We start from the raw sequence: 24,492 nt of genomic DNA, 5'->3' as shown, positions 1-24,492 counted from the left end.
TGCTGCCTGTGCTTTTGGTGTCATATCCAAGAAACCATTGTCAAATCTAATGGCCTGAATCTTTCCCCCTATGTTTTCTTCTAGGAATTTTATAGGTTTAGGTCTTTAATCCATTTTGAGGTAAGTTTTGTATATGGTGTAAGTTGAGGGTCCAACTTCACTATTTGCAAGTGGATATCCAATTTTCCTCACACCATTTGTTGAACAGACTTTCTTTTCCCCATTGTGTAGTCTTGGCATCCTTGTTGAAAGTTATTTGGCCATATATGCAAAGGTTTATTTCTGGGCTTTCTTTTCTGTTCCATTGGTTTATATATCTGTCTTCATGCCAATGCCACATCATCTTGATTACTGTTGCTTTGTAGTATTTTTTGAAATCAAGAAATGTGTAGTCTTCACCTTTGCTCTTTCTTTGTAAGATTGTGTTGGCTATTCAGGGTCCCTTGAGCTTCCATGTGAATTTTAGGTTTTTTTTCTATTTCTGCGAATAATGATGTTGGGCCTTTGATAGGGATTTCATTGGATTTGCAGGTCCCTTTGGCTGGTGTGGCCATTTAACAACACTAAGTCTTCCAGTCCATGAGCATGGCGTATCTTTCCATTCATTTGTACTTTCTTTTAGGAATAGTTTCTAGATTTCAGTGTACAAATCTTTTGCCTCCTTGGTTCAGTTTATTCCTTAGTATTTTATCCTTTCTGTTGCTATAGTAAATGAGATTTGTTTAAAATTTTTTTTGGATTGATCATTGTTAGTGCATGCAAATGCAAATGATTTTTGAAAAATTTTTATATTAAGGTGCTATGTGGTATTCTGTTGTCTGCATAGCACAGTTCACTTAACCGGTGTCCTGTTGAGGAATATCTATGTTATTTACAAAGCTTTGATGTTACAAACAATGCTGCAGTGAATAGTCTTGTGAACATCTCATTTTTCACATATATCTGTTGGGTAAATTCCTAGAAGTTAAATTTCTGGATTAAAGGATATACGCATTTAAAAATTTCATAGATATTGCCAAAGCATTATGATTTTGACATAAAATAGTCACAATTTGTGATGGTATTTATTACAAATTATGAGAGCATGTATTTTCTCCTCCAATTTGCTCTTTTAAGGGTAATTTACTTTGTCTTTCTTCGAAAGCAGATTCACAAATTACACATTTATGGTCAAGAGTCCAAGAAAGGGTTTTATGTTGATTTCTGTGGCAATTTGATGAAAAATATGAAAGCGATATGGGCCAGTGAACTTTTTCTAAAATATAGCTGAAGGAAACTCATTGAGAATCATCTACTAAAAGTGATGTATGTACAATAATCTATCAGTAAAACTTTGTTAGTCATCCTTTATTGGACTTGTCTTTCTTATGATTCACAAATTTTAAAAATTCTGTGATTGTCAATTTGTTATTAAGATGTTTCTCTATTTGTGGAATTTGTCATTTAATGCTGTTTAGTGTTAAGGAGTCCTGTCAGCAAGAACTAGTTTAAAAGTCATGTGCTGTCATGTAATGGAGTGGCTCTCCTGTCAAATTTATTGCATTTCCCAAGGAGGAAAATATAACTTCTGCAAATTGTATGTTTAAGTGACATTTAATGTATGGAAGACAAGAATAAAATCAGTATACCAGATACAGAAGTCTAGTTTGATATTTGGCAATGGTACTTGAATACTTGACAGAGGACTTGAAATGTGTAAAAGCTTCTCTTGATTAAAAAGTTGCCTGAGTCTATCAGATTATCAAAGTGTTCCATTCAAGAAAGGCTCATCACTTGCTATTCCAGTAGAAAGCAGCAACCCTGTCACCTAAACACAACAGGAGGTCTTGCAAATTTCAAGAAAAGTAAATGGAATGGACTAAAACATGTATGGCGGAATAAAATTGGAAATAAAATTTGAGGCCATTTGATTTTAGAGAACTGATTTGTGACTTGCAGAGATTACCAATCGACAATTAACTTATAGAACATGAAAGTTGGAGAGGCTTTTAGAGCTCATCCAGCCAAACCTCTGTAATGAGGAGAAAATAGACCTAGATTGGTTGTTCTGTGAGCTAAATATCACATCAGACTGGGGAAAAGGTCGATGTGTATGTGTATTCCAAGTGGCAGTTTTGGATTTATTCAATATTGAAAGAATTGTATGCAGATCTCAAGTTGGTCTTATGTTACACACACACACACACACACACACACACACACACACACACAGGCATACATTGGGGATATTGTGGGTTTGGTTCCAGACCACCACAATAAAGCAAATAGCACAACAAAGCGAGTCACAGGAACTTTTTGGTTTCCCAGGACATATAAAAGTTATGTTGACACTATGCTATAGTCTATTAAGTCTATTAATATTAAGTGGCATTATGTCTGAAAATATACACATGCCTTAATTAAAAATACTTTATCGCTAAAAAATGCTAACCATCATCTGAGCCTTCTGTAAGTCATAATTTTTTTTGCTGGTGGAGGGTCTTGCCTCAATGCTGATGGCTGCTGACTGATCAGGGTGGTTATTGCTGAAGGTTGGGGTGGCTGTGGCAACTTCTTAAAATAAGACAACAGTGAAGTTTGCCACATTGATTGATTCTTTCTTTCATGAATGATTTCTCTGCAGCATGTGATGCTGTTTGATAGCATTTTACCCACAGAACTTCTTTCGAAATTGGAATCAATCCTCTCAAAGCCTGCTACTGCTTTATCGACTAAGTTTATGTAATATCCTAAATTCTTTGTTGTCATTTCAATAATCTTCACAGCATCTTCTCCAGGAGTAGGTTCCATCTCAAAAAACCACCTTCTTTGCTCATCCATAAGAAGCAACTCCTCATCTGTGAAAGTTTTATCATGCGATTGGAGCAATATAGTCACCTCCTCACGTTCCACTTCCAATTCTTGTTCTCTTGCGATTTCCACCACATCTGCCGTTACTTCCTCCGCTGAAGTCTTGAACCCCTCAAAGTCATCCATGAGGTTTGGAATCAACTTCTTCTAAACTCCTGTTAATGTTGCTATTTTGACCTGTTCCCATGAATCACAAATATTCTTAGTGGCATCTGGAATGGTGAATCCTTTCCAGAAGGTTTGCAATTTACTTTGCCCTGGTCCATCAGTGGAGTCACTAAGTATGGCAGCTATAGCATTACAAAATGTATTTCTTCAATAATAAGACTTGAAAGTTGAAGTTGCTCCTTGGTCCATGGGCTGCAGAATGGATGTTGTGTGAGGAGGCACGAACACAATATTAATCTCGTTGCAATCTCCATCAGAGCTCTTGGGTGACCAGGTGCATTGTCAATAAGCAGTAATATTTTGAAAGGAATCTTTTTTTCTGAGCAGCAGGTCTCAATGGTGGGCTTAAAATATTGACTCAACCATGTTGTAAATAGATGTGCTGTCATCCAGGCTTTGTTGTTTGATTTATAGAGCTTAGACAGAGTACCTTTAGCATAATTCTTAAGGGTCCCAGGATTTTCAGAATGGTAAATGCGCATTGGCTTTAACTTGAAGTTACCAGGTACATTAGCCCCTAACGAGAGAGTCAGCCTGTCCTTTGAAGCTTTGAAGCAAGGCATTGACTCCTCGCCAGTTATGAAAGTCCTAGGTGGCATCTTCTTCTAATATAAGGCTGTTTTGTCTACATTGAATATCTGTTGTTTAGTGTGGCCACCATCATCATTTATCCTGATTAGATCTTCTGGAGAACTTGCTGCAGCTTCCACGTCAGCACTTGCTGCTTCACCTTGCACTTTCATGTTATGGAGATGGTTTCTTTCCTTGCAACTCATGGACCAACCTCTGCTAGCTTCAAACTTTTCTTCTGCAGCTTTCTCACTTCTCTCAGCCTTCGGAGGATTGAAGAGTTAGGACCTTGCTCCGCATTAGGCTTTGGGTTAAGGGGATGTTGTGGCTGGTTTGATCTTCTATCCAGACTACTAAAACTTTCTCCATCTCAGCAATAAGGCTCTTTCGCTTTTTTATTTGCGTGTTCGCTGAAGTAGCACTTTTAATTTCCTTCAAGAACTTTTCATTTGCATTCACAGCTTGGCTAATTGTTTGGCATAAGAGGCCTAGCTTTCAGCCTATCTTGGCTTTTGATATGTCTTCCTCACTAAGCTTAATCATTTCTAGGTTTTGATTTAAAGTGAGAGACATGTGACTCTTCCTTTCACTTGGAACACCCATAGGCCATTGTAGGGTTATTAATTGGCCTAATTTTAATATTGTGTCTCAGGGAATAGGGAGGCCTGAGGAGCGGGAGAGAGAAGGGAAATTGCTGTCCAAACACACATCTATTCAGTTTGCTGTCTTATGTAGGTGAGGTTCGTGGTGCCCTAAAACAATTGTAGTAGTAATCTCAAAGACCACTGATCACAGATCATGATAACAAATATAGTAATAATGAAAACATTTGAAATTTTGCGAGAATTTCCAAAATGTGGTGCACAGACATGAAGTAAGCAAATGCTGTTGGAAAAATGGCACCAACAGACTTGCTCAAGGCCACAAACCCTCAATTTGTAAAAAGTGCAATATTTGAGAAGAGCAATAAAGTGAAGCGCAATAACACGAGGTATGTCTGTGTATATGTTTGTTTTTATTTTAAAGATTTTCTTTTTCCTTTTTATCCCCAAAGACCCTGGTACATATTTGTATTATATTCTTCGTTGTGGGTCCTTCCAGTTGTGGCATGTGGGACACCGCCTCAGCGTGGTTTGATGAACATGCCATGTCCACGCCCAGGACTCCAACCAACGAAACACTGGGCCACCTGCCCCGGAGCGCGGGAACTTAACCACTCGGCCGCGGGTTTATGTTTTTAAGCATTGTGGCATGGTGACTATTATATATAAAACATCTAGGAAAGCAAAGAACTCGATAACCTGAAATATAAGAAAAAATATACAATATGGCCATACAGAGTAGTGATTAAGAGGGCAGTGTCTGGTCTGAATTTCAGTTCCATGACTGTGGGGCTTTGTGTCTTGGTTTCCTCATCTGGAAAATGTAGCTAATGAGCGTTTATCTGCCTCAAAGGGCATAAGGATTACATGAGATAACCCAGATAAAGGCTTAGTATAGTAATATACTAATAGTATTCATATATAGTATTATTCTATAGTAAAATATTATTGTTTTGTCAATAAGTGCAAGAAAAGAAGACGGGTCAAAAAGCACTTTCCGAGTAAAGTCAAAATACGTCACTAGCACTTTCAGGTCAATGGGACTGACCTGGACCCCCCACGACAAGGTAGACGGGATCAAACGACACAGACCGCCTTAGCAACAGGCCCCCAACGAAGGTGCGTCTCCGCGGCCAAGAAGCGCCTGCGCCGCGGCGGAGGGAGCCCGTGGACGACAGGACGCGGCAGAGGGAGGCCGCGCCGCTTCTCCTGCCTGAGCCTCGGCCCCACAGAACGGCGGCGGCGGCGCTTTGTTTCCGCGGCTCCTGCGGCGGTGGCAGCGGCAGCGGCCTTCGAGCTGTGGGGAGGATCCAGCAGCAGCTACGGGGATGACGACGAGGCCGGTGCATTTCTGTCGTAACCGGGCGCTGGGAGCGCAGAGCGGCGCCCTCCGCTCGCTGAAGCCGACAAGGCGTTGAAGCGAAACCGTGACTGCTGAACCCCTGAGGTAAAACAAGCCCGTCTCCCGGGTCCCGGCGGGCCGGGCCTCCGCGCCCTCGGAGTCGGGAAGCGCTGGCGTGAGGGCTGAGGCTCGCGCGTTGCTTGGCGGAGAGAGGCATCCTTTTCCCTTCCGGGGAGAAGGCTTCGGCGCTCGACTCAGGCCGGGGTGGGGGTGGCGTGGGGGTCGCTCCCTGCAGCCTCCTCGGCCGCCGCGGCTCAGCCGCCCTCCTCTCTTGATCCTCCGGAGCTGGTGGGATTGAGACTCCCAAGCCGGAGGCGGGTGTTGGTGTCCCGGTCATTCCTCCTAATCTTGGGGCCTGGAAACTGCGTGGGGCAGCAGTGGGGGTCGGGGGTGGGGAGCGGGGGAGGGGCGGGCGAGCCGGCGGGAGGATGCGAGATCCTGGGACGGCTTCGTGGTACCCCGTCCTTGCGGAATGTTTTCTTCGGCAGCCCGTGGGGTCAGTCCGTGTTTTGGGGGTGAGTGGGAGGGCTTGCCTGGAATTTCCGTTCTTTCTGTGCGCCGATCCTGAAGGATATCCTTGGGTCTACCTCAGGCGGGGGATACTAACGCAGGGTTTTCCTCCTGGAGGACTCGTGTGCGTTAGTTTTTGTGAAGTCCGGCTTTAGTGGGTGGGAAGGCAGGCCTCAAATGTTTCTCCACTTTCTGGGCAAATTTCGAGCAAAAGTAATTAGAGCCTATTTATTTCTTCCACGAGGGATGGGGAGCTGGTTAACGTGGGTTGATGGGAAGTAAGATTTATTGCAAGGGAAGCTGTGCCTGGCAGGCCACCTCTTAGCAATCAAGTGCGTTTGGAGGCTGTTTTTCTCTTGTGCTGCTTATTTTTTCTTTTAAAGATTGTATTTTTCCTTTTTCTCCCAAAGCCCCCCGGTACACAGTTGTGTATTTTCAGTTGTGGGTCCTTCTAGGTGTGGCGTGTGGGACGCCGCCTCAGCGTGGCTCTATGAGCGGTGCCGTGTCCCCGCACCCAGGATTATGAACCGGCGAAACCCGGGGCCGCGGCAGCAGAGCGTGTGAACTTAACCATTCAGACACAGGGCCAACCCCAAGTACTTCATTCCTTTTTAGGACTGAGTAGTACTCCATTGTGTGGATATCCTACATTTGTGTATCCATTCACCAGTCGATGGGCATTTGGTTTGTTTCTCCCTTTTGGCTATGGTGAATAGTGCTACTATGAACATTTATGTACATTTTCTTGTTTGGACATATGTGTTCATATCTCTTGGATATAAACCCAAGAGTGGAATTGCTGAGTCATAATCATAATTTATGGTAATTCTGTGTTTAACTTATTGAGGAAATGCCGAACTGTTTTCTACAGTGGCACATCTTAACATTGCCATCAGCTATCTTTGAAGGTTTCAGTTTCTGCAGCTCCTTGCCAACGCTTTTCTGGTGTTTTAAAAAAAATATGGCCATTCTAGTGGGTGTGAAGTGATATGTCATTGTGGTCTATTTTATTTTTTTATTTAAGCAAGTTTATTTAGAACCTGTTTAAAAAGACCAAGCAATACTCAGTATAAAAAAACAATTTCAACCAAGATATTTTTAGTATGAGATTATAAACGCTGTAAAATGTGATTAGGGACTGGAGACGAGTAGTGAGAAATAATTCGTACTAATTTTGAATGAAATTTACTATGTACTATTTATTAAAATAAAAGTTTTGGAGATTCTTGCGAATGTCTGTGCATTATGGGGAACCCAACTTTTCTCTCATAGTATAAGGGGAAGTATAGCTTAATGGTAATAAAGACATGGGTTTTTAAAATCTTAATTGAGTTCCATGCTTGCCTTGGAACCTCAATCTCTGAATCTTGATGATTACCTCTACCGAAAATGGGTATTAAAAGTAAAGAAGTAATTGGAAGTCAATATTAAATAAGATAATGTCGTGTACATTTTAAGAGTTCAATATTATTATTGATCAGAGTAGATGTTCTAAGGTGGGATGTTGCAATTTCATAAGGTGCTGTCTTAGTAGGAGAGAAGGCCATAGAGGAAACAGGGGCTCCCATCTTGTAGGACCTGCAAGAAAACCTTAAGGCTTTGGCTTTGGCTTTGTTTATTTAATTGTAATAAAATTTACAAAACATAAAACGTACCATTTTAACTCTTTTTAAACGTACAATTCAGTGGCATTAAATAATTCACATTGTTGTGCAGCTGTCACCTCCATCCATCTCCAGAACTTTTTCATTGTCCCAAACTGAAACTCTGTACCCATTAAACAATGGCTCCCCAATCCTCTCTCCCCCCAAACCTCTGGTAACTACCATTCTATTTTCTGTCTCTGTGAATTTGACTTTTCTAGATACCTTTATATAAGTGGAATCGTGCAATATTTGTCCTTTTGTGTTTGGCTTATTTAACTTAGCATAATGTCCTCAAAGTTCATCCATTTTGTAGCTTGTATCAGAACTTAATTCCTTTGTAAGGCTGAATAATATTCCATTAATTGTATGTATATACCATGTTTATCCATTCATCTGTTGATGGACATTTGGTTTGTTTCTATCTTTTGAGTATCGTGTGTAGTGCTGTTGTAAACAGTGGTGTAGAAATGTCTGCTCGAGTCCCTGCTTTCAGTTCTTCTGGGTGTATACCTAGAAGTGGAATTCTATCTGTAATGTCTTGAGGAACCAACAAACCGTTTTTTACAGCAGCTGTACTATTTTACATTCCCTGCAATGTATAAGCATTCCAGTTTCTTCACATTCTTGCCAACAATGCTTTTTATTTTATTTTTTTGATGATAGCCAACCTAATGGATGTAAAGTGTTATCTCATTGTGGTTTTGATTTGTATTTCACTAATGATTACTGATGTATAGCATCTTTTCACGTGCTTATTGGCTGTTTATGTATCTTCTTTAAAGAAATGTCTATTGAAGTCTTTTGCCCAATTTTAATTTAGGGTGTTTGGTCTTTTTTGTTTAGTTGTAGGAGTCATTTATAAGTTCTGGATATTAATCCCTTATTAGATACATGATTTGTGAGTATTTTTTCCCTTTCTCTGGGTTGTCTTTTCACTCTCTCGGTTGTGATCTTTGATGCACGGAAGTTTTCAGTTTTGGTGAAGTCCGAGTTATCTATTTTTCCTTTCGTTGTATCTGTATTTGATGCCATCCAAGAAATCTTTGCCAAATCCAAAGTTATGAAGATTCGTCTCTATTTTCTTCTAAGGATTTTATAATTTTAGCTCTCTTATATTTAGGTCTCAATCCATTTTGAGTTAGTTTTTGTACGTGATGTGAGATAGGGATCCAACTTCAGTCTTCTGCACGTGAATATACAATTCGCCTAGCACCGTTTGTTGATGAGACTCTTCTTTCTCCATTCAGTGGTCTTGGCATCCTTGTCCAATATCAGTTGACCCTAGATGTATGGTTTTATTTCTGGGCTGTTCTCTTTTGTTCCATTGGTCTCTATGTCTATCCTTATGCTAGTACCACACTGTTTTAATTACTTCAGCTTTGTAGCAGGTTTTGAAATTGGGAAGTGAGTGTGTTCCAACTCTGTCGTTCTTTTTCAGGATTGGTTTGGCTGTGTGGGATCCCTTGCATTTCCCTATGAATTTTTGGATTGACTTTTCTACTTCTGCAGTAATGGCTGTTGCAATTTTGATAGGGATTACATTGAATCTGTAGGTCACTTGGGGAATATTGCTCTCTTAACAATATTAAATCCTTCAGTCCATGAACACGGGATGCCATTCTGTTTATTTAGGTCTTCTGTAATTTCTTTAAGCAATGTTTTGTAGTTTTCATTGTTTGAGTTTTGAATCTCTTTGATTAAATTTATTCCTGCATATTTCATTCTCTTTTTTTAAAAATTTTTTGTTGAGTTAATGATAGCTTACAATCTTGTGAAATTTCTGTTGTATATTATTGTCTGTCAGTCGTGTTGTAGGTGCAACCCTTCACCCTTTGTGCCCACCCCCACCCCCACCCCCCTTCCCCTGGTAGCCACTAATCTGTTCTCTTTGTCCACAGATTTAAATTCCTCATATGAGTGGAGTCACACAGAGATTGTCCTTTTCTATCTGGCTTATTTCACTTAACATAATTCCCTCAAGGTCCATCCATGTTGTTGCAAATGGGACGATTTTGTTCTTTTTTACGGCTGAGTAGTATTCCGTTGTGTATATATATATATATACCATATTTTCTTTATCCAGTCATCTGTTGATGGGCACTTAGGTTGCTGCCACATCTTGGCAATTGTAAATAATGCTGCAAGAAACATTGGGGTGCATAGGTCTTTTGGAATTGCTGACTTCAAGCTCTCTGGATAGATACCCAGTAGTGGAATAGCTGGATCATATGGTAGTTCTATTTTTAACTGTTTGAGGAATCTCCATACTGTTTTCCATAGTGGCTGCACCAGTTTGCATTTCCACCAGCAGTGTATGAGGGTTCCTTTTTTCTCCACAACCTCTCCAACATTTGTTACTATTTGTTTTAGCTGTTTTTGCCATTCTAATGGGTGTAAGGTGATATGTTAGTGTAGTTTTGATTTGCATTTCCCTGATGATCAGCAATGATGAACATCTTTTCATGTGCCTATTGGCCATCTGTATATCTTCTTTGGAGAAATGTCTGTTCATGTCTCCTGCCCACTTTTTGATGGGGTTAATTTTTTGTTGTTGAGTTGTGAGAGTTCTTTATGTATTATGGATATTAAACCTTTGTCAGATGTATTACTTGCAAATATTTTTTTTCCCAGTTATTGGGTTGTTTTTTTGTTTCAATCCTGTTTTCCCTTGCCTTGAAGAAGCTCTTTAGTCTGATGAAGTCCCATTTGTTTATTCTTTCTATTGTTTCCCTTGTCTGAGAAGACATGGTGTCCAAAAAGATCCTTTTAATACTGATGTCAAAGAGTGTACTGCTTACATTTTCTTCTAGAAGCCTTATGGTTTCAGGTCTGAGCTTTAGGTCTTTGATCCATTTTGAGTTTATTTTGGTGAATGGTGAAAAACAGTGGTCAATTTTCATTCTTTTACATGTGGCTTTCCAGTTTTCCCAGCACCATTTGTTGAAAAGACTTTCTTTTCTCCAATGTAGGCCCTGTGCTCCTTTGTCGAAGATTACCTGTCCATGGATGTGTGGTTTTATTTCTGGGCTTTCAATTCTGTTCCATTGACCTGTGTACCTGTTTTTGTACCAGTACCATGCTGTTTTGATGACTGTAGCTTTGTAGTATGTTTTGAAGTCAGGGATTGTGATGCCTCCAGCTGTGTTCTTTTTTTCTCAGGATTGCTTTAGCAATTTGGGGTCTTTTGTTGCCCCATATGAATTTTAGGATTCTTTGTTCTATTTCTGTAAATAATGTCATTGGGATTCTGATTGGGATGGTGTTGAATCTGTAGATTGCTTTAGGTAGAATGGACATTTTAACTATGTCTATTCTTCCAATCCGTGTCCACGGAATGTCTTTCCATCTATTTATGTCGTCATCCAGTTCTTTCAGAAAAGCCTTGTAATTTTCATTGTATAGGTCTTTCACTTCCTTATTTAAATTCACCCCGAGGTATTTTATGCTTTTTGTTGCAATTGTGAATGGTATTGTATTCTTGAGTTCTTTTTCTGTTAGTTCGTTACTAGAGTATAGAAATACTACTGATTTATGTAAATTGACTTTATACTCTGCAACATTGCTGTAGTTGTTGATTACTTCCAAAAGTTTTCCAATGGATTCTTTGGGGTTTTCTATATATAAGATCATGTCGTCTGCAAACAGTGAGAGTTTCACTTCTTCCCCCCCCCATTTGGATTCCTTTTATTCCTTTTTCTTGCCTGATTGCTGTGGCCAGGACCTCCAGTACTATGTTAAATAAGAGTGGTGATAGAGGGCATCCTTGTCTTGTTCCTGTTCTCAGGGGATGGCGTTCACTTTTTGCCCATTGAGAATGATGTTGGCTGTGGGTTTGTCATATATGGCCTTTATTATGGTGAGGTAGTTCCCTTCTATGCCCATTTTGTTCAGTTTTTATCATAAATGGCTGTTGGTTCTTGTCAAATGCTTCCTCTGTATCTGTTGAGATGGTCATGTGGTTTTTATTCCTCAGCTTGTTGATGTGGTGTATCATGTTGATTGATTTGCGGATGTTGAACCATCCCTGTGTCCCTGGTATGAATCCCACCTGATCATGATGTATGATCCTTGTGATGAATTGCTGTATTTGGGTTGCCAAAATTATGTTGAGAATTTTTGCATCTGTATTCATGAGTGATATTGGCCTGTAGTTCTCCTTTTTCGAGCTGTCCTTGTCAGGTTTTGGTATCAGTGTGATTTTGGCCTCATAGAATGTGTTAGGAAGTGTTCCATCCTCCCTAATTTTTTGGAATAGCTTGAAAAGGATAGGTATTAAATTCTCTCTGAAAGTTTGGTAGAATTCCCCAGGAAAGCCATCTGGTCCTGGGGTTTTATTCTTTGGGATGCTTTTGATGGCTTTTGTTTCAGTCTCTTTCCTTATGATTGGTCTGTTCAAATTGTCTGCTGCTTCTTGAGTGAGCTTTGGGAGATTGTAGGAGTCCAAGAATTTATCCATTTCCTCTAGGTTATCCATTTTGCTGGCATATAGTTTTTGTAGTATTCTCTTATAATCCATTGTATTTCTGCAGAGTCTGTTGTTATTTCTCCTCTTTCATTTCTGATTTTGTTTATTTGAGCTTTCTCTCTTTTTTTCTTTGTAAGTCTGGCTAGGGGTTTGTCAATTTTACTTATCTTCTCAAAGAACCGTTTGTTTCGTTGATCTTTTCTACTGTCTTTTTTGTTTCAATAGCATTTATTTATGCTCTGATTTTTATTATTTCTCTCCCTCTGCTGAATTTGGGCTTTGTTTGTTCTTCTTTCTTTAATCCACTTAGGTGTAGTTTAAGATTGCTGATTTGGGAGTTTTCTTGTTTGTTAAGATGTGCCTGTAGTGCGATTAATTTTCCTCTTAATACAGCTTTTGCTGCATCCCATATGAGTCGGTATGGCATGTTATTGTTTTCATTTGCCTCCAGGTATTTTTTGATTTCTTCCTTATGATTCATTGCTTATTCAATAGTGTATTGTTTAGTTTCCACATCGTTGTGCCTTTCTCAGCTTCTTTCTTGTAATTAATTTCTAGCTTTACAGCATTATGATCGGAGAAGATGCTTGTTATTATTTCAATTTTTTAAAATTTGTGGAGGCTTGCCTTGTTTCCCAACATATGATCTATGCTTGAGAATGTTCCATGAGTGCTTGAGAAGAATGTGTATTCTGCTGTTTTTGGATGAAGTGTTCTATATATGTCTGTTAAGTCCAACTGTTTTAGCTTTTCGTTTAGCTCCACTGTTTCTTTGTTGATTTTCAGCCTGGATCATCTGTCCATTGATGTGAGTGGGGTGTTGAGGTCCCCTACTATTATTGTGTTATTTTTGATATCTTCTTTTAGGTTTATTAATAGCTGCTTTATGAACTTTGGTGCTCCTGTGTTGGGTGCATAGATATTTATAAGCGTCATTTCTTCTTGATAAAGTGTCCCTTTGATCATTATATATTGTCCCTCTGTGTCTCTCTTTACCTGCCTGATCTTGAAGTCTGTTTTGTCTGATATAAGCATTGCGACATCTGCTTTCTTTTCTTTGCTGTTAGCTTGGAGTATTGTCTTCCACCCCTTCACTCTGAGCCTTTGTTTGTCCTTGGAGGTGAGGTGTGTTTCCTAGAGGCAACAAATTGTTGGATCTTGTTCTTTAATCCATTTTGCCACTCTATGTCTCTGTATTGGAGAATTCAGTCCGTTTACATTGAGGGTGAGTGTTGATGCATGAGGGATTAATGCTGTCATTCTGTTGCTGGTTTTCCTGTGTTTCCTTTGTTTCTCGTCCTGTGTGTTTTAGCCTACCCATTGACTTCTGCAATTTCTTTTGCTGGGTTTCTTAGATTTTTCCTTATTTATGTTTTGTGTCTCTGTTCTGTTTTTTAGTTTAGTGGCTACCCTGAAGTTTGTATTCAGAATCTCATGTATGACATAGTCCATTTTCTGGTGGTCACTTACTTCCTCAGCCTACGCTGTTTCAGTCCCTTTCCTCCTCCCCTCCTAAATTATTATTTTCGTCTCTTATTCCAACTTGTGATGTGAGTTTGTGCTTAGAGTGATAAGATTGCCTTTGCTTTTGTGATTTCCTTCCCTTTGTCTTAATGCTATAGTTGGATATTTGCTATCCTATTTATATTCTATCTATTTGTCTCCCTACTCTGTGTTTTGTGACCCCTTACTCCCTTTGTTTCTTTTTTCAGGTATGAGAACCTTCTTGAGGATATCTTGTAGTGGAGATCGTGTGACTACGGAGTCCCTCAGCTTTTGTTTGTCTGGAAAAGATTTAATTTCTCCCTCATGTCTGAAGGATATTTTTGCTGGATAGAGTATTCTTGGCTGAAGATTTTTATCTTTTAAAGTTTTGAATATGTCATTCCATTCTCTCCTAGTTTGTAAGGTTTCTGTAGAGAAGTCTGCTGAAAGTCTGATGGGGGTTCCTTTGTAGGTTATTTTCTTCTGCCTTGCTGCTCTGAGTATTCTTTCTTTCTTTCCCTTCATTTTTGCCGTCTTTACTACTGTGTGCCTTGCAGTAGGTCATTTTACATTGACTAATCTAGGAGATCTGAAAGCTTCCTCCACACACATTTCTCTCTCAATTCATAGATTGGGGAAGTTCTCTTCTATTATTTTGTTGAGCGCACTTTCTGCTCCATTTTCTTTTCCACGCCCTCAAGAATCCCGATGATTCTCAAGTTGCGCTTTCTCATTGAGTCAGCTATTTCTCTGAGATTTTCTTCAGTTTTTTTAATTCTTAGTTCTCTTTCTTCCTCTGGAGCCATTCAGCCTGTCTAACTTCGATTATGCTAATTTGCTCCTCTGTGGTGTCTACACGGGCATCAGGGAATCCGTATTCTGTTTTATCTGATCTGTTGTATTTTTCCTCTCTAGTATTTCTAGTTGATTCTTCTTTATAATTTCGATCTCTTTTGTCAAGTAACTCCAGAACTCGTTGACTTGTTTCTCTATATTTCCCTTTACCTCATTGACTATTTTGAGGATAGCTATTTTGAACTCCTCTTCACTTAGTTTACCCACTTCCAAGCTCTCAGGACCTACTTCTGTATTTTTATTGTTTTCCTTTTGGACTGGAGCTTTTATAAACTGCTGGATAGTAGAGGAGCGGTTTTTGCACGGTACTATTATTCAGCTGCAATTACAGCCTGTCGCCACTAGATGGGGGTCGAGAGGCTTCTTTTCTGAGCCTGCGCCTTCAGCCAAGATGGCAGCGCCCAGCGTGGGTTGGGGGAGGAGGGGCACTTTCATTCACGCTGACCTGGATTGGGTCTGCTCTCACTTTCTGGTCTCCTGGGGCCCTGGCTTGCTGGGGCTCCCGTACGCGAAATGTTTCCCCTGTTAGAGGGTTTCGCTGCATGGGCGGTGGGAGTCCTGCATGATCCCCTGATGTGCGGCCCCTCCCCCGCTTCTTCCCTCACCTGCGGCAGTGATCCCAGTCTCTAGGGGAGGGAGCGAAGTTCTCTCCTACCCTGTTCCAGCTCCTCCAAGGCCAGCTGCAGCCTCTCCGCCTTCCATCGTTTGGCTGCTGTCAGTCTCTGATGATTTCTGTTATTAGGATTGTTTTTTTGGTTGGAAAGCAGTGGCTCTTTTTGGTTGTACTTTGGAGGGGAGAAAGTCCTGGGTGAGCTCACACCGCCATGTTGCTGACGTCCCATATTTCATTCTTTTTAATGTTACTGTAAATGGAAGTGTTTTCTCAGTTTCCTTTTTGGATTGTTCATTGCTAGTGTATAGGACTATAACTTTGACTTTTGTGTGTTGATCTTATATCCTGAAACTTTGCTGAATTCATTTATTAGCTCTAGTAGCTTTTCTGTCGATTCTTTAGGGTTTTCTCTATATAAGATCACGTCCTCTATGAATTACTTCCTCCTTTCCTATTTGGATACCTTTTATTTATTTTTCCTTTCCTATTGCTGTTGAATAGAAGTGGCAAAAATACATCCTTGTCTTGTTCCTGATCTTATGTGGAAGGCTTTTAGTCTTTCACTATTAAGTATGATGTTACCTTTGGGTTTTTCAAAATTCTCTTTATCAAGTTGAGGAAATTCCTTTGTCTTCCTAGTTCTCTGAGTGTTTTTATCGTGAAAATGTGTTGAATTTTGTCAACTGCTTTTCCTCTTTCAATTTAGATGGCTATGTGATTTTTCTGCCCTTTGTTTATGTGGTCTGTTACATCAATTTATTTTTGTGTCACACTTCGTATTCCTTGGATAAATCCCACTTGGCCATGGTGTATAATTCTTTTAATGTGTTATTGAGTTCTGTTTGGTAGTATTTTGGTTAGGATTTTTGCATCAGTATTCATAAGGAACATTGGTCTGTAATTTCATTTTGTTGTGCTGTTTATGTCTGACTGTGGTATCAGGGTACTACCAGCCTCATAGAATGAGTTAGGAAGTATTCCCTCCACTTCTATTTTTTTGAAGAGTTTGAGAGGGATTGGTGATCATTCTTCATTAATTGTAAGGTGGAATTTACCAGTGAGGCATCTGATCCTGGGTTTTTCTCTTTTGGGGGTGTTTTTGATTAGCAACTCAAGGAAAGAGTTTGAATAGTTATAAGCCAAAAAATATATATATTAGTTTTGGTATTTACCTATGTAGTTAGTTTTACCATTGTTCTTTATTTTACAGTATAGGTCTGTGTTACACTGTGGTGTCCTTTGATTTCAGCCTGATGGTCAGCCTTTAGCATTTCTTGTAGGGCATGTATACTAGCAACAAATTCCCACAGGTTTTGTTTTTTGGCACATTTCTTCTTCATTTTTCAATGATACGTTTACTGGATATAGAATTCTTGGTTGTTAGGACTTTTTCCCCAGCACTTTATGTGTTTTTCACTGTTCTCTAGTCTCCGTGGTGTTCAACTGTTAATCTTAATGAGGATCCCTTGTAGTTGCCACTTCTCTTGTTGATTTTGCTATTTTCTTTGGCTTTTGACAGTTTATTTATATTTTGTCTCAGTGTGGATCTCTGTTTATCCTACTTGGAGTTCATTGAGCTGCTTGGATGTGTAGATGCATGTATTTCATGAAATTTAGGGAGTTTCTGGCTATTGTTTCTTAAAACATTTTTTGTGCTCCTTTTTCTCTATTCTTTCTGTGGCTCTTATTATGCGTGTGTTGGTATACTTGATGGTGTCTCTGATGGTCTGTTCATTTTTCTTCATTCTTCTTTCTGTTCCTCATACTGGGTAACCTCAATGGGCTATCTTCAAGTTTACTGCTTATTTCTTTTCCCTCTTCAAGTCTTCTGTTGAACCTCTATAGTGAATTTTTTTTTGGTGAGGAAGATTGGAGCTAACATCTGTGCCAGTCTTCCTCTATTTTGTATGTGGGATGCTGCCACAGCATGGCTTGATGAGTGGTGTGTAGGTCTGTGCCTGAGATCTGAACCCGTGAACCTCGGGCTACCGAAGCGGAGTGTGAGAACTTAACCACTTTGCCACTGGGCCAGCCCCATGAAGTTTTCACTTCTGTTATTGCACTTTTCAGCTCTCAAATTTTATTTGGTTTCTTTATGTAATTTATTTTTCTGGATTTTCTTACCTTGGTAAGATATCCTTGTTTCCTTTAGTTCTTTGTTCATGGTTTCCTTTAGCTCTTTGAGTGTATTTCAGACAGTTGATTTAAAGCCCTTGCCTACTAATTCCAACATCTGGGCTTCCTTAGGGACAGTTCTGTTAATTTCTTTTCCTGTGAATGGGCCATACTTTCTTGTTTCTTTGTATGCTTGTAACTTTTTATTGAAAATGGACATTTTGAATATTGTAACGTGGTAACTGGAAAACATCCTTCTCCCTCCCCAGAGTTTGTTGCTGCTGCTTGTTGTGGGTTGTCGTTTTTGCTTGGTGAACTTTCTTATTTCTAGACAGACTATTTTTTTGTCTTGCGTGGACACTGAAGAGTTTGTTCTGGTAGCTTACTGGTCTGTTAGTGGTTTAACAGAACTTTCCTTAAATGCCTAGAAGCAAAAACAAAAACCCAAACAACTCTCCCACTCTTTGCAGATTGGCTCAGTGTTGGGGCACTTTGCAGTGCTTAGCCAGTTCATTTAAGACTCTTTCCTAGCCCTTACTTCTTGATTGTGTGGAGGCTAGAGGTCAGCTAGAGGTGAATGCTTGTAGCCTTGTCATGTCTTTTCTGAGCGTGTCTCCAGCCTTGGGCGTATGTGTGGCCTTCCAAATTTCCTGGTATGTGCAGGAGCTTTTTGGAGCCCTTATTCCTTCATGTTCTCTTCCTTCAGCTTCTTTCTTCCCATTCTTTTATGTCTGTTTAGTGCCTGGCCTAGTTGTTATCCCTTGCCCCACATGGCTGTAAGTGGTATATTTGCCTTTAAATGCTTTAGACAAACCCCACTTGTCTCAGGAACTTCTCCTGAGAAAGTTCTGAGGTGAGTGAACAAAGGCGAACCCCTGCCCTAATCTGTCAGATAACGACCAAACAAGTCAAAACCACAGTTCTTTAATGATAAGGTTGATATTTCCCTCTTTGGCGTCTGCAGGTTGCACTAGGTATGTGGGCCACTGTCTTCATGGCTGCCACGTAGATGGGGGGGTGGGGTATGGTAGGTGCATAAGTTAAAACACCACAGTGCTCTCATACCAGAGTTTAGCACCTCTTTCTGTTATATGTTCTCCTGGCGATTGTAAGTTTTTGATTAGCTTGTAGAGTTTCAAAAAAGTTGATTCTGATGATTTTTACCAGCATAATTGTTGCCTTAGTGGAGGGATGGAGTTTTGGAGTTGCCTGCTCCACTCTTGTGTATGATGTCATTCCTGGTGTGTTTGTTTTAATCCCTATGCCAGTGCCACGTTTTCTTAACTATTACTTTTTATGAAGTCTTGGTATCTGCTAGGGCATTAATGCCCACACTGTTCTTTGTACTGTATTGGGTATCTTGAGCCTGTACTGTTCCATATTATGTATCCCTTTTTATGTTTCTAAGTTCCTTGACAAATGTTTTATTCTATTTTGATAAACACTTTAAAGGCTTAACGTGTGCCAAGCATTGTTTTGGATCAAGGTTTCTTAACCTTGGCTTTCTAGACATTGTGGTCCAGATAATTCTTTGTTGTGGGAGGCTGTCCTGTGTATGGATTGTGTTTCTGGCCTCTACCCAGTAGATACCAGTAGTGCCCCTCCCCCCAGTTGTGACAACTGAAGGTGTTTAGAGACATTGTTAGATGGTCCCTGTGGGTGGTAGGGTCATGTATGAGGGTGGCATAGTCCTCCAGTTTGAGAACCATTATTTTAGATGATAAGGATTCACAGATAATACTGAGCTAAGTAGAGGAATAAATAGTTGAAATGCAGTAGTCTCCTGTTATTCACAGTGTTGCTTTCTGTGGTTTCAGTTTCATGTGATCAACCATGGTCTGAAAATATTAAACAGAAAATTCCAGAAATAAAACAATTCGTAAGTTTTGAGTCATGCACCATTATGAGTAGTGTGATGAAATCTCATGCTGTCCTGCTCTGTCCTGCCAGGATGTGAATCATCCCTTTGTCCAGCATATCCACACAGTATACACTACCTGCTCGTTAGTCACTTAGTTGCCATTTTGGTTATCAGATCACCTGTTGTGGTATCACAGTGCTTGTGTACAAGTAACCCTTATTTTACTTAATAATGGCCCCAAAGTGCAAGATTAGTGATACTGGCAACTTGGATATGCCAAAGAGAAGCTGTCAAGTGTTTTCTTTAAGTGAAAAGGTGAAAGTTCTCAACTTAATAAGGAAAGGACAAAAACATATGCTGAGGTTGCTAAGATCTGTGGTAATTTTTATTACAGTATGTTGTTATAATTGTTCTACTTTATTATTGTTGTTAACCTCTTACTGTGCCTAACTTGTAAATTGAACTTTATCGTAGGTCTGTATGTATGGGAAAACGTAGTATAGATAGAGTTTGGTGCTATGTGCAGTTTCAGGCACCCACGGGGGGTCTTGGAATGTATCCCTTGTGGGTAAAGGGAGACTACTGTACGCTGTGATGTGGCTAAGTACAGTTACAAAGATATGAACCAGGAAATGTGGAAGAACAACAAATTTGCCTTGAAGAGTTGATGGCAAGTATTTTCCAAAGAGAGAGATGACAATTTTGAGTTGGGTCATAAAGCAAGGTGTTGGTGTTGGTTAGGAGGGTAGATATTCTAGGTGGTGAAAAGGGCATGTCTAGAGGCTTGGTAGAAGGGCCTTTGTCTGCCTTGAGAACAGTGAGGCATTGAGTGTGATTGGAGAGGACAGGTGAGGTAGAGTTGAAAAAAAGGAAGGTAGTTGGAGTTGTAACCATGGGCCTACTCGGACTGGTTCACCTGACCCCATCTTATCAACAGAGTAATTAAGAGTTGTGTTTCAGGAACTGAGAGTTCCCCCTTGTCCAGTTCAGGCCGGTTGGGACCACCAGCCCATCAACTAAGCCTCCGCAAATGCTCTAAAAGTGACCTTTTGACTTCAAGGGCTGAAAACTCCACCCTCAGATCATACTCCCACAACCGTTTGAGAACACGTGTCCTATGAAGAGCCGTGAAGCTTGAATACGCTTGCACAAATCATCAGTTATCTCACTTATCCTCACCTCCAATCCTCTGTCTCCATACTTGAGGCCACCCTGCCCTCTGTCCCATACATTTTACCCTAAGGCCTGGATCGGGGAGACAGATCTGAGAGCTTATGCGTTCTGTCTCTTTGCAGGTCGATCTTGCAGTAACGCTGTGTTCTTTTATCAAAAGCTGAAACTGTAATGATTGGCTCTGTATGTGCATCAGGCAAGAGAACCCCAATTTTGTGTGTAACAGGGTCAGATTTGAAAAGGCTTTTTATGCTGTTTCATTTTTTGCCTTTTCATTATAGGAAACTAACAAATACTTTAAAAGTCTTTAGAGTAATATGATCAAGTTTTTTAAAGGAACAGTAATATAGTGAAATGATAAAAAGCAGATGGTTAATATTAAACTCAAGAAGATAACTCTAGCCTATAAAGTAGGAAAATAGGAAGGGATGGAGATTTATGTAAAACTAAAACTACATGTCAGAAGTTGCTCTCAAATCACATCACCTTGTGTGTAGACTTTTTTCATCCTATATTTGTGAAAATTCTTGTATATTATCAACACTGATGATGATTCTTGGTATTTAAAGCAGGAGTAAAGTTGGCAAATGTGCAAAGTTGTGTTTTTTCAAGCAAGTTATTAGAGTGATATATTGTAAACTGTTATCTGCTTTCTTGGATTGGACCGGTAGTCGGATTAACTGAAACTGTACTCCTATAATAGTTCTGTGCTCTGAGAAAAGGAAAATACTTGAAGAAGAGTTAAAATGCTACATATTTTCTGGTGACTTTTATTGTGATATTATTTCACACTTAAGCATTACAAGACTAGTACAAAGAACTCCTGTTTACCCTTTATCTAGAGTTCCATTGTGAACATTTTGTCCCAACTACTTAATTAGTTGCATTTTCTCTTGTTATATTCATTTTTTTTGTGAACCATTTGAGAGTGAGTTGCAGACATCATGCTCCCTTTCCCCTGAATTCTTCAGTATTTCGGAAGGACAAGAATATTCTTTTATGCAAATAACAAATCAAAAATTTTAAATATGTATAATACTCTTATCTAATCCAAAATCCATATTCAGAGTTTCCACTTGCCCTGATGTCTTTTAATTTGGAACAGTTCTTCTGCCTCTCATTGTCTTTCTTAAGTTCGATATTTTTGAGGAGCACAGGCCAGTTATGTTTTTATAAGGTCTCTCAGTTTGGGTCTGTGTGATGCCTCCTTATGATTAGCTTAAGGTTATGCACTTTTGCTAGAAATACAACAGAAGTGATACTGTGTTCTTTTTAGTGCATCTTGATAGGAGACACATGATGTCAATTGATCCCAAGACTGGTGATGATAATTTCGATCGCTTGGTTAAAGTGGTATCCACCAGATTTTTCTATGTAAAGTTAATTATTCCCCATTTTTAACCGCTAAATAATTTGTGGGGAGATACTGAGACTGTGTAAATGTCTTATTCCTTAATAAACATTCACTTACTAGTTTTAGCATTAATTTATTACTATGACTTTTAAAAAAATGTGGTGATTGATTTCATTTATTTAACGCTTACTGGCATTTACAAAGATGCGTTTGAAGAACAACATTTTTAAGTTATTTTATCGTGGAGAAACGATGATGTAAAAGAGTAATAGGTCTCAAATTTGAAAATAAATTGCTATGATGAAACAAATGAGAATGTGGAGTCATAAAATATAATAGAAAATAGGGGTGCATGGGATTCTTGGGATTGCTGATTTCAGGTGGTTAGGATAGATACCCAGTAGTGGGATAGCTGGGTCATAGGGTATTTCTATTTTTAACTTTTTGAGAAATCTCCATACTGTTATCCATAGTGGCTGCACTAGTTTGCATTCCCACCAACAGTGTATGAGGGTTCCCTTTTCTCCACAACCTCTCCAACATTTGTCACTTTTGGTTTTGGATCAGCAATCCCAAGAACCCATGCACCCCTATGTTCATCGCAGCATTATTTACAATAGCCAAGACGTGGAACCAACCTAAATGCCCAGAAACTGACGACTGGACAAAGAAGATATGGTATATATACACAATGGAATACTACTCAGCCATAAAAAAGGACCAAATTGTTCCATTCGCATCAACATGGATGGACCTTGAGGGTATTATAGTAAGTGAAATAAGCCAGACAGAGAAAGACGAACTCTATATGACCCCACTTATAGGTGGAAGTTAACATATAGACAAGGAGAACCGATCGGTGGTTACCAGGGAAAAGGGGGGGTGGGGGGAGGGCACACAGGGTGAAGTGGTGTACCCACAACATTACTAACGATAATGTACAACTGAAATCTCACAAGGTTGTAATCTATGATAATCTTAAAAAAAATTATAGAAAAAAATATAATAGAAAATCATACAAAGCCAACATATGGATAGGTCTACGGAAATTGTGTTAAAAGCCTACCAATTCCAGATTTGTTCTATTTCTTGTAATTTGTTTAAGAACAGTTTGCAGAAAAATAACCCATGTGTAACAATTTGCTGCTTTTCCCATTTTTTTTTGTTTTTTGTTTTTGAGGAAGATTAGCCCTCAGCTAACTACTGCCAGTCCTCCTCTTTTTGCTGAGGAAGCCTGGCTCTGAGCTGACATCCGTGCCCATCTTCCTCTAGTTTATACGTGGGACGCCTACCACAGCATGGCTGCCAAGCAGGTGCCATGTCCGCACCTGGGATCCGAACCAGCGAACCCTGGACCGCCGAGAAGCGGAACGGGCAAACTTAACCGCTGCGCCACCGGGCCGGCCCCTGCTTTTCCCATTTTTGACCTTTGGTTCCCGACCTTTCTCTAGAATAAAAAATACGGATTGTGGGGGAGATTTGTAGGGGAAAGAAAAAGAGCCCCGACTGCTGTGAGCCTTTAATGAATTTTTATTTACCCTGCAGTCGTTAAAAACAATATAGACACATTAAATAAAAAAGAACTCTCCAAATCTTGTTAAAGCAGGATTTCTCAGCAGGATCACTGTTGATGTATTGGGCCAGATGATTGTTTGTCGTGGGGGCACCCTTGGGTGCGTCGTAAGATGTTTAGCAGTATCCTTCGCCCCTTCCCCACTATATGCCAGTGATGACCCCATCCGCTGTTGTGATCTCCAAAATAGTCTCCAGACATTGTCACATGTACCCTGGGGGCAAAATTGCCCCCAGAGAGAGCTGCTGTCCTCCAGCAGTGTTTTGCTCCAGCTCCCGTGGTGCTTTAAAATTCCTTGGACATGTGCATGTATAACGTTCACATAGTTAGAAATAGTTTTGATTAAATTTGGGAACCAGTATTTTCACTTAAAAATGTAGTTTACATAGTTATTTTTTTCATCTTTTTTATTGTAAAAATATACGTAGCATAAAATTTACCATTTTAACCATTTTTAAGTGTACAGTTCAGTGTCTTTAAGTATATTCATAGTATTGTGTAACCATCGCCACAGTCTATTTGCAGAACTTTTTCATCATCCCAAAGAGAACCTGTGTATCCATTAATCAGTAATTCCCCGTTCCTGCTCTGTCTATCCTCTGTTAATTTCTATTCTGATTTCTGTTTCTTTCAGTTGTTTTTAATCCATTTAGCTATAGCGTAATTTACTCAATTATTCTCTGTGACAATGGCTTCATTCATTCTTATAAGGCGTTTTAAAAGGTTATTTCTTTAGTTTATATTCCTAAGAGAGGGATTAGTGAATCAAAGGTTATGACGTTTATGATTCTTCTGTAATTTACCAATTGCTTTCTAAAGGGTTTATATTTATTTACACTGTTAGCATAATGTATGAGAGTACCCATTTCACTGTACCTTCATTGGGCATTATATTTTCAGTTCTTGGGTGTAAAATGGTACCTTGCTATAAAGAGGTTAAAGGTAGTTCAACACATTTTACTAATTGCATCTTTTGTGAGAATTGTTCTCTTCTTTGTCCTTGATGTCCTTGTCTATTCCTTTGATGACAAAATTTTTTAAAATGTATTTGATATCTTAATAGAATATATAGATGTTAGTTTTTCATCATATTTCTGGGGGTATTTTTCTTGGCTTGTTTTCCTTTTTATTTAAATTGTTATGGTCTTGAAACTTACAAATATAACTTGGCTTGGCTTAGGTCTTTCAACATAACAGATTATAGTGGGCAGGGATGGGGAATAGCATTCTGTGAAAATCAGAAGTAATTT

General features: G+C 39.5%; 1 protein-coding gene across 9 annotated transcripts in view; it reads left to right on the top strand.

The window, feature by feature from the left end:
- Window positions 1-24,492, top strand: part of LOC138919877 (myosin phosphatase Rho-interacting protein-like) — a 95,842-nt gene that overhangs the window by 19,281 nt on the left and 52,069 nt on the right. The window contains exon 1 of one of the 9 annotated variants that reach the window (XM_070246484.1): window positions 6,039-6,088. The exons of the other annotated variants lie outside the window; for them this stretch is intronic. Within the exon in view, the coding sequence (XP_070102585.1) occupies window positions 6,065-6,088 (24 nt within the window). The 5' untranslated portion in view covers window positions 6,039-6,064. Of the gene's footprint in view, window positions 1-6,038; window positions 6,089-24,492 lie in introns of those variants that run through there. 9 annotated transcript variants of the gene reach the window in all.

This window comes from Equus caballus, chromosome 21, assembly GCF_041296265.1.
Source record: "Equus caballus isolate H_3958 breed thoroughbred chromosome 21, TB-T2T, whole genome shotgun sequence".
Taxonomy (NCBI): Eukaryota; Metazoa; Chordata; class Mammalia; order Perissodactyla; family Equidae; genus Equus; species Equus caballus.
This window is presented reverse-complemented; position numbering and strand designations above follow the sequence as displayed.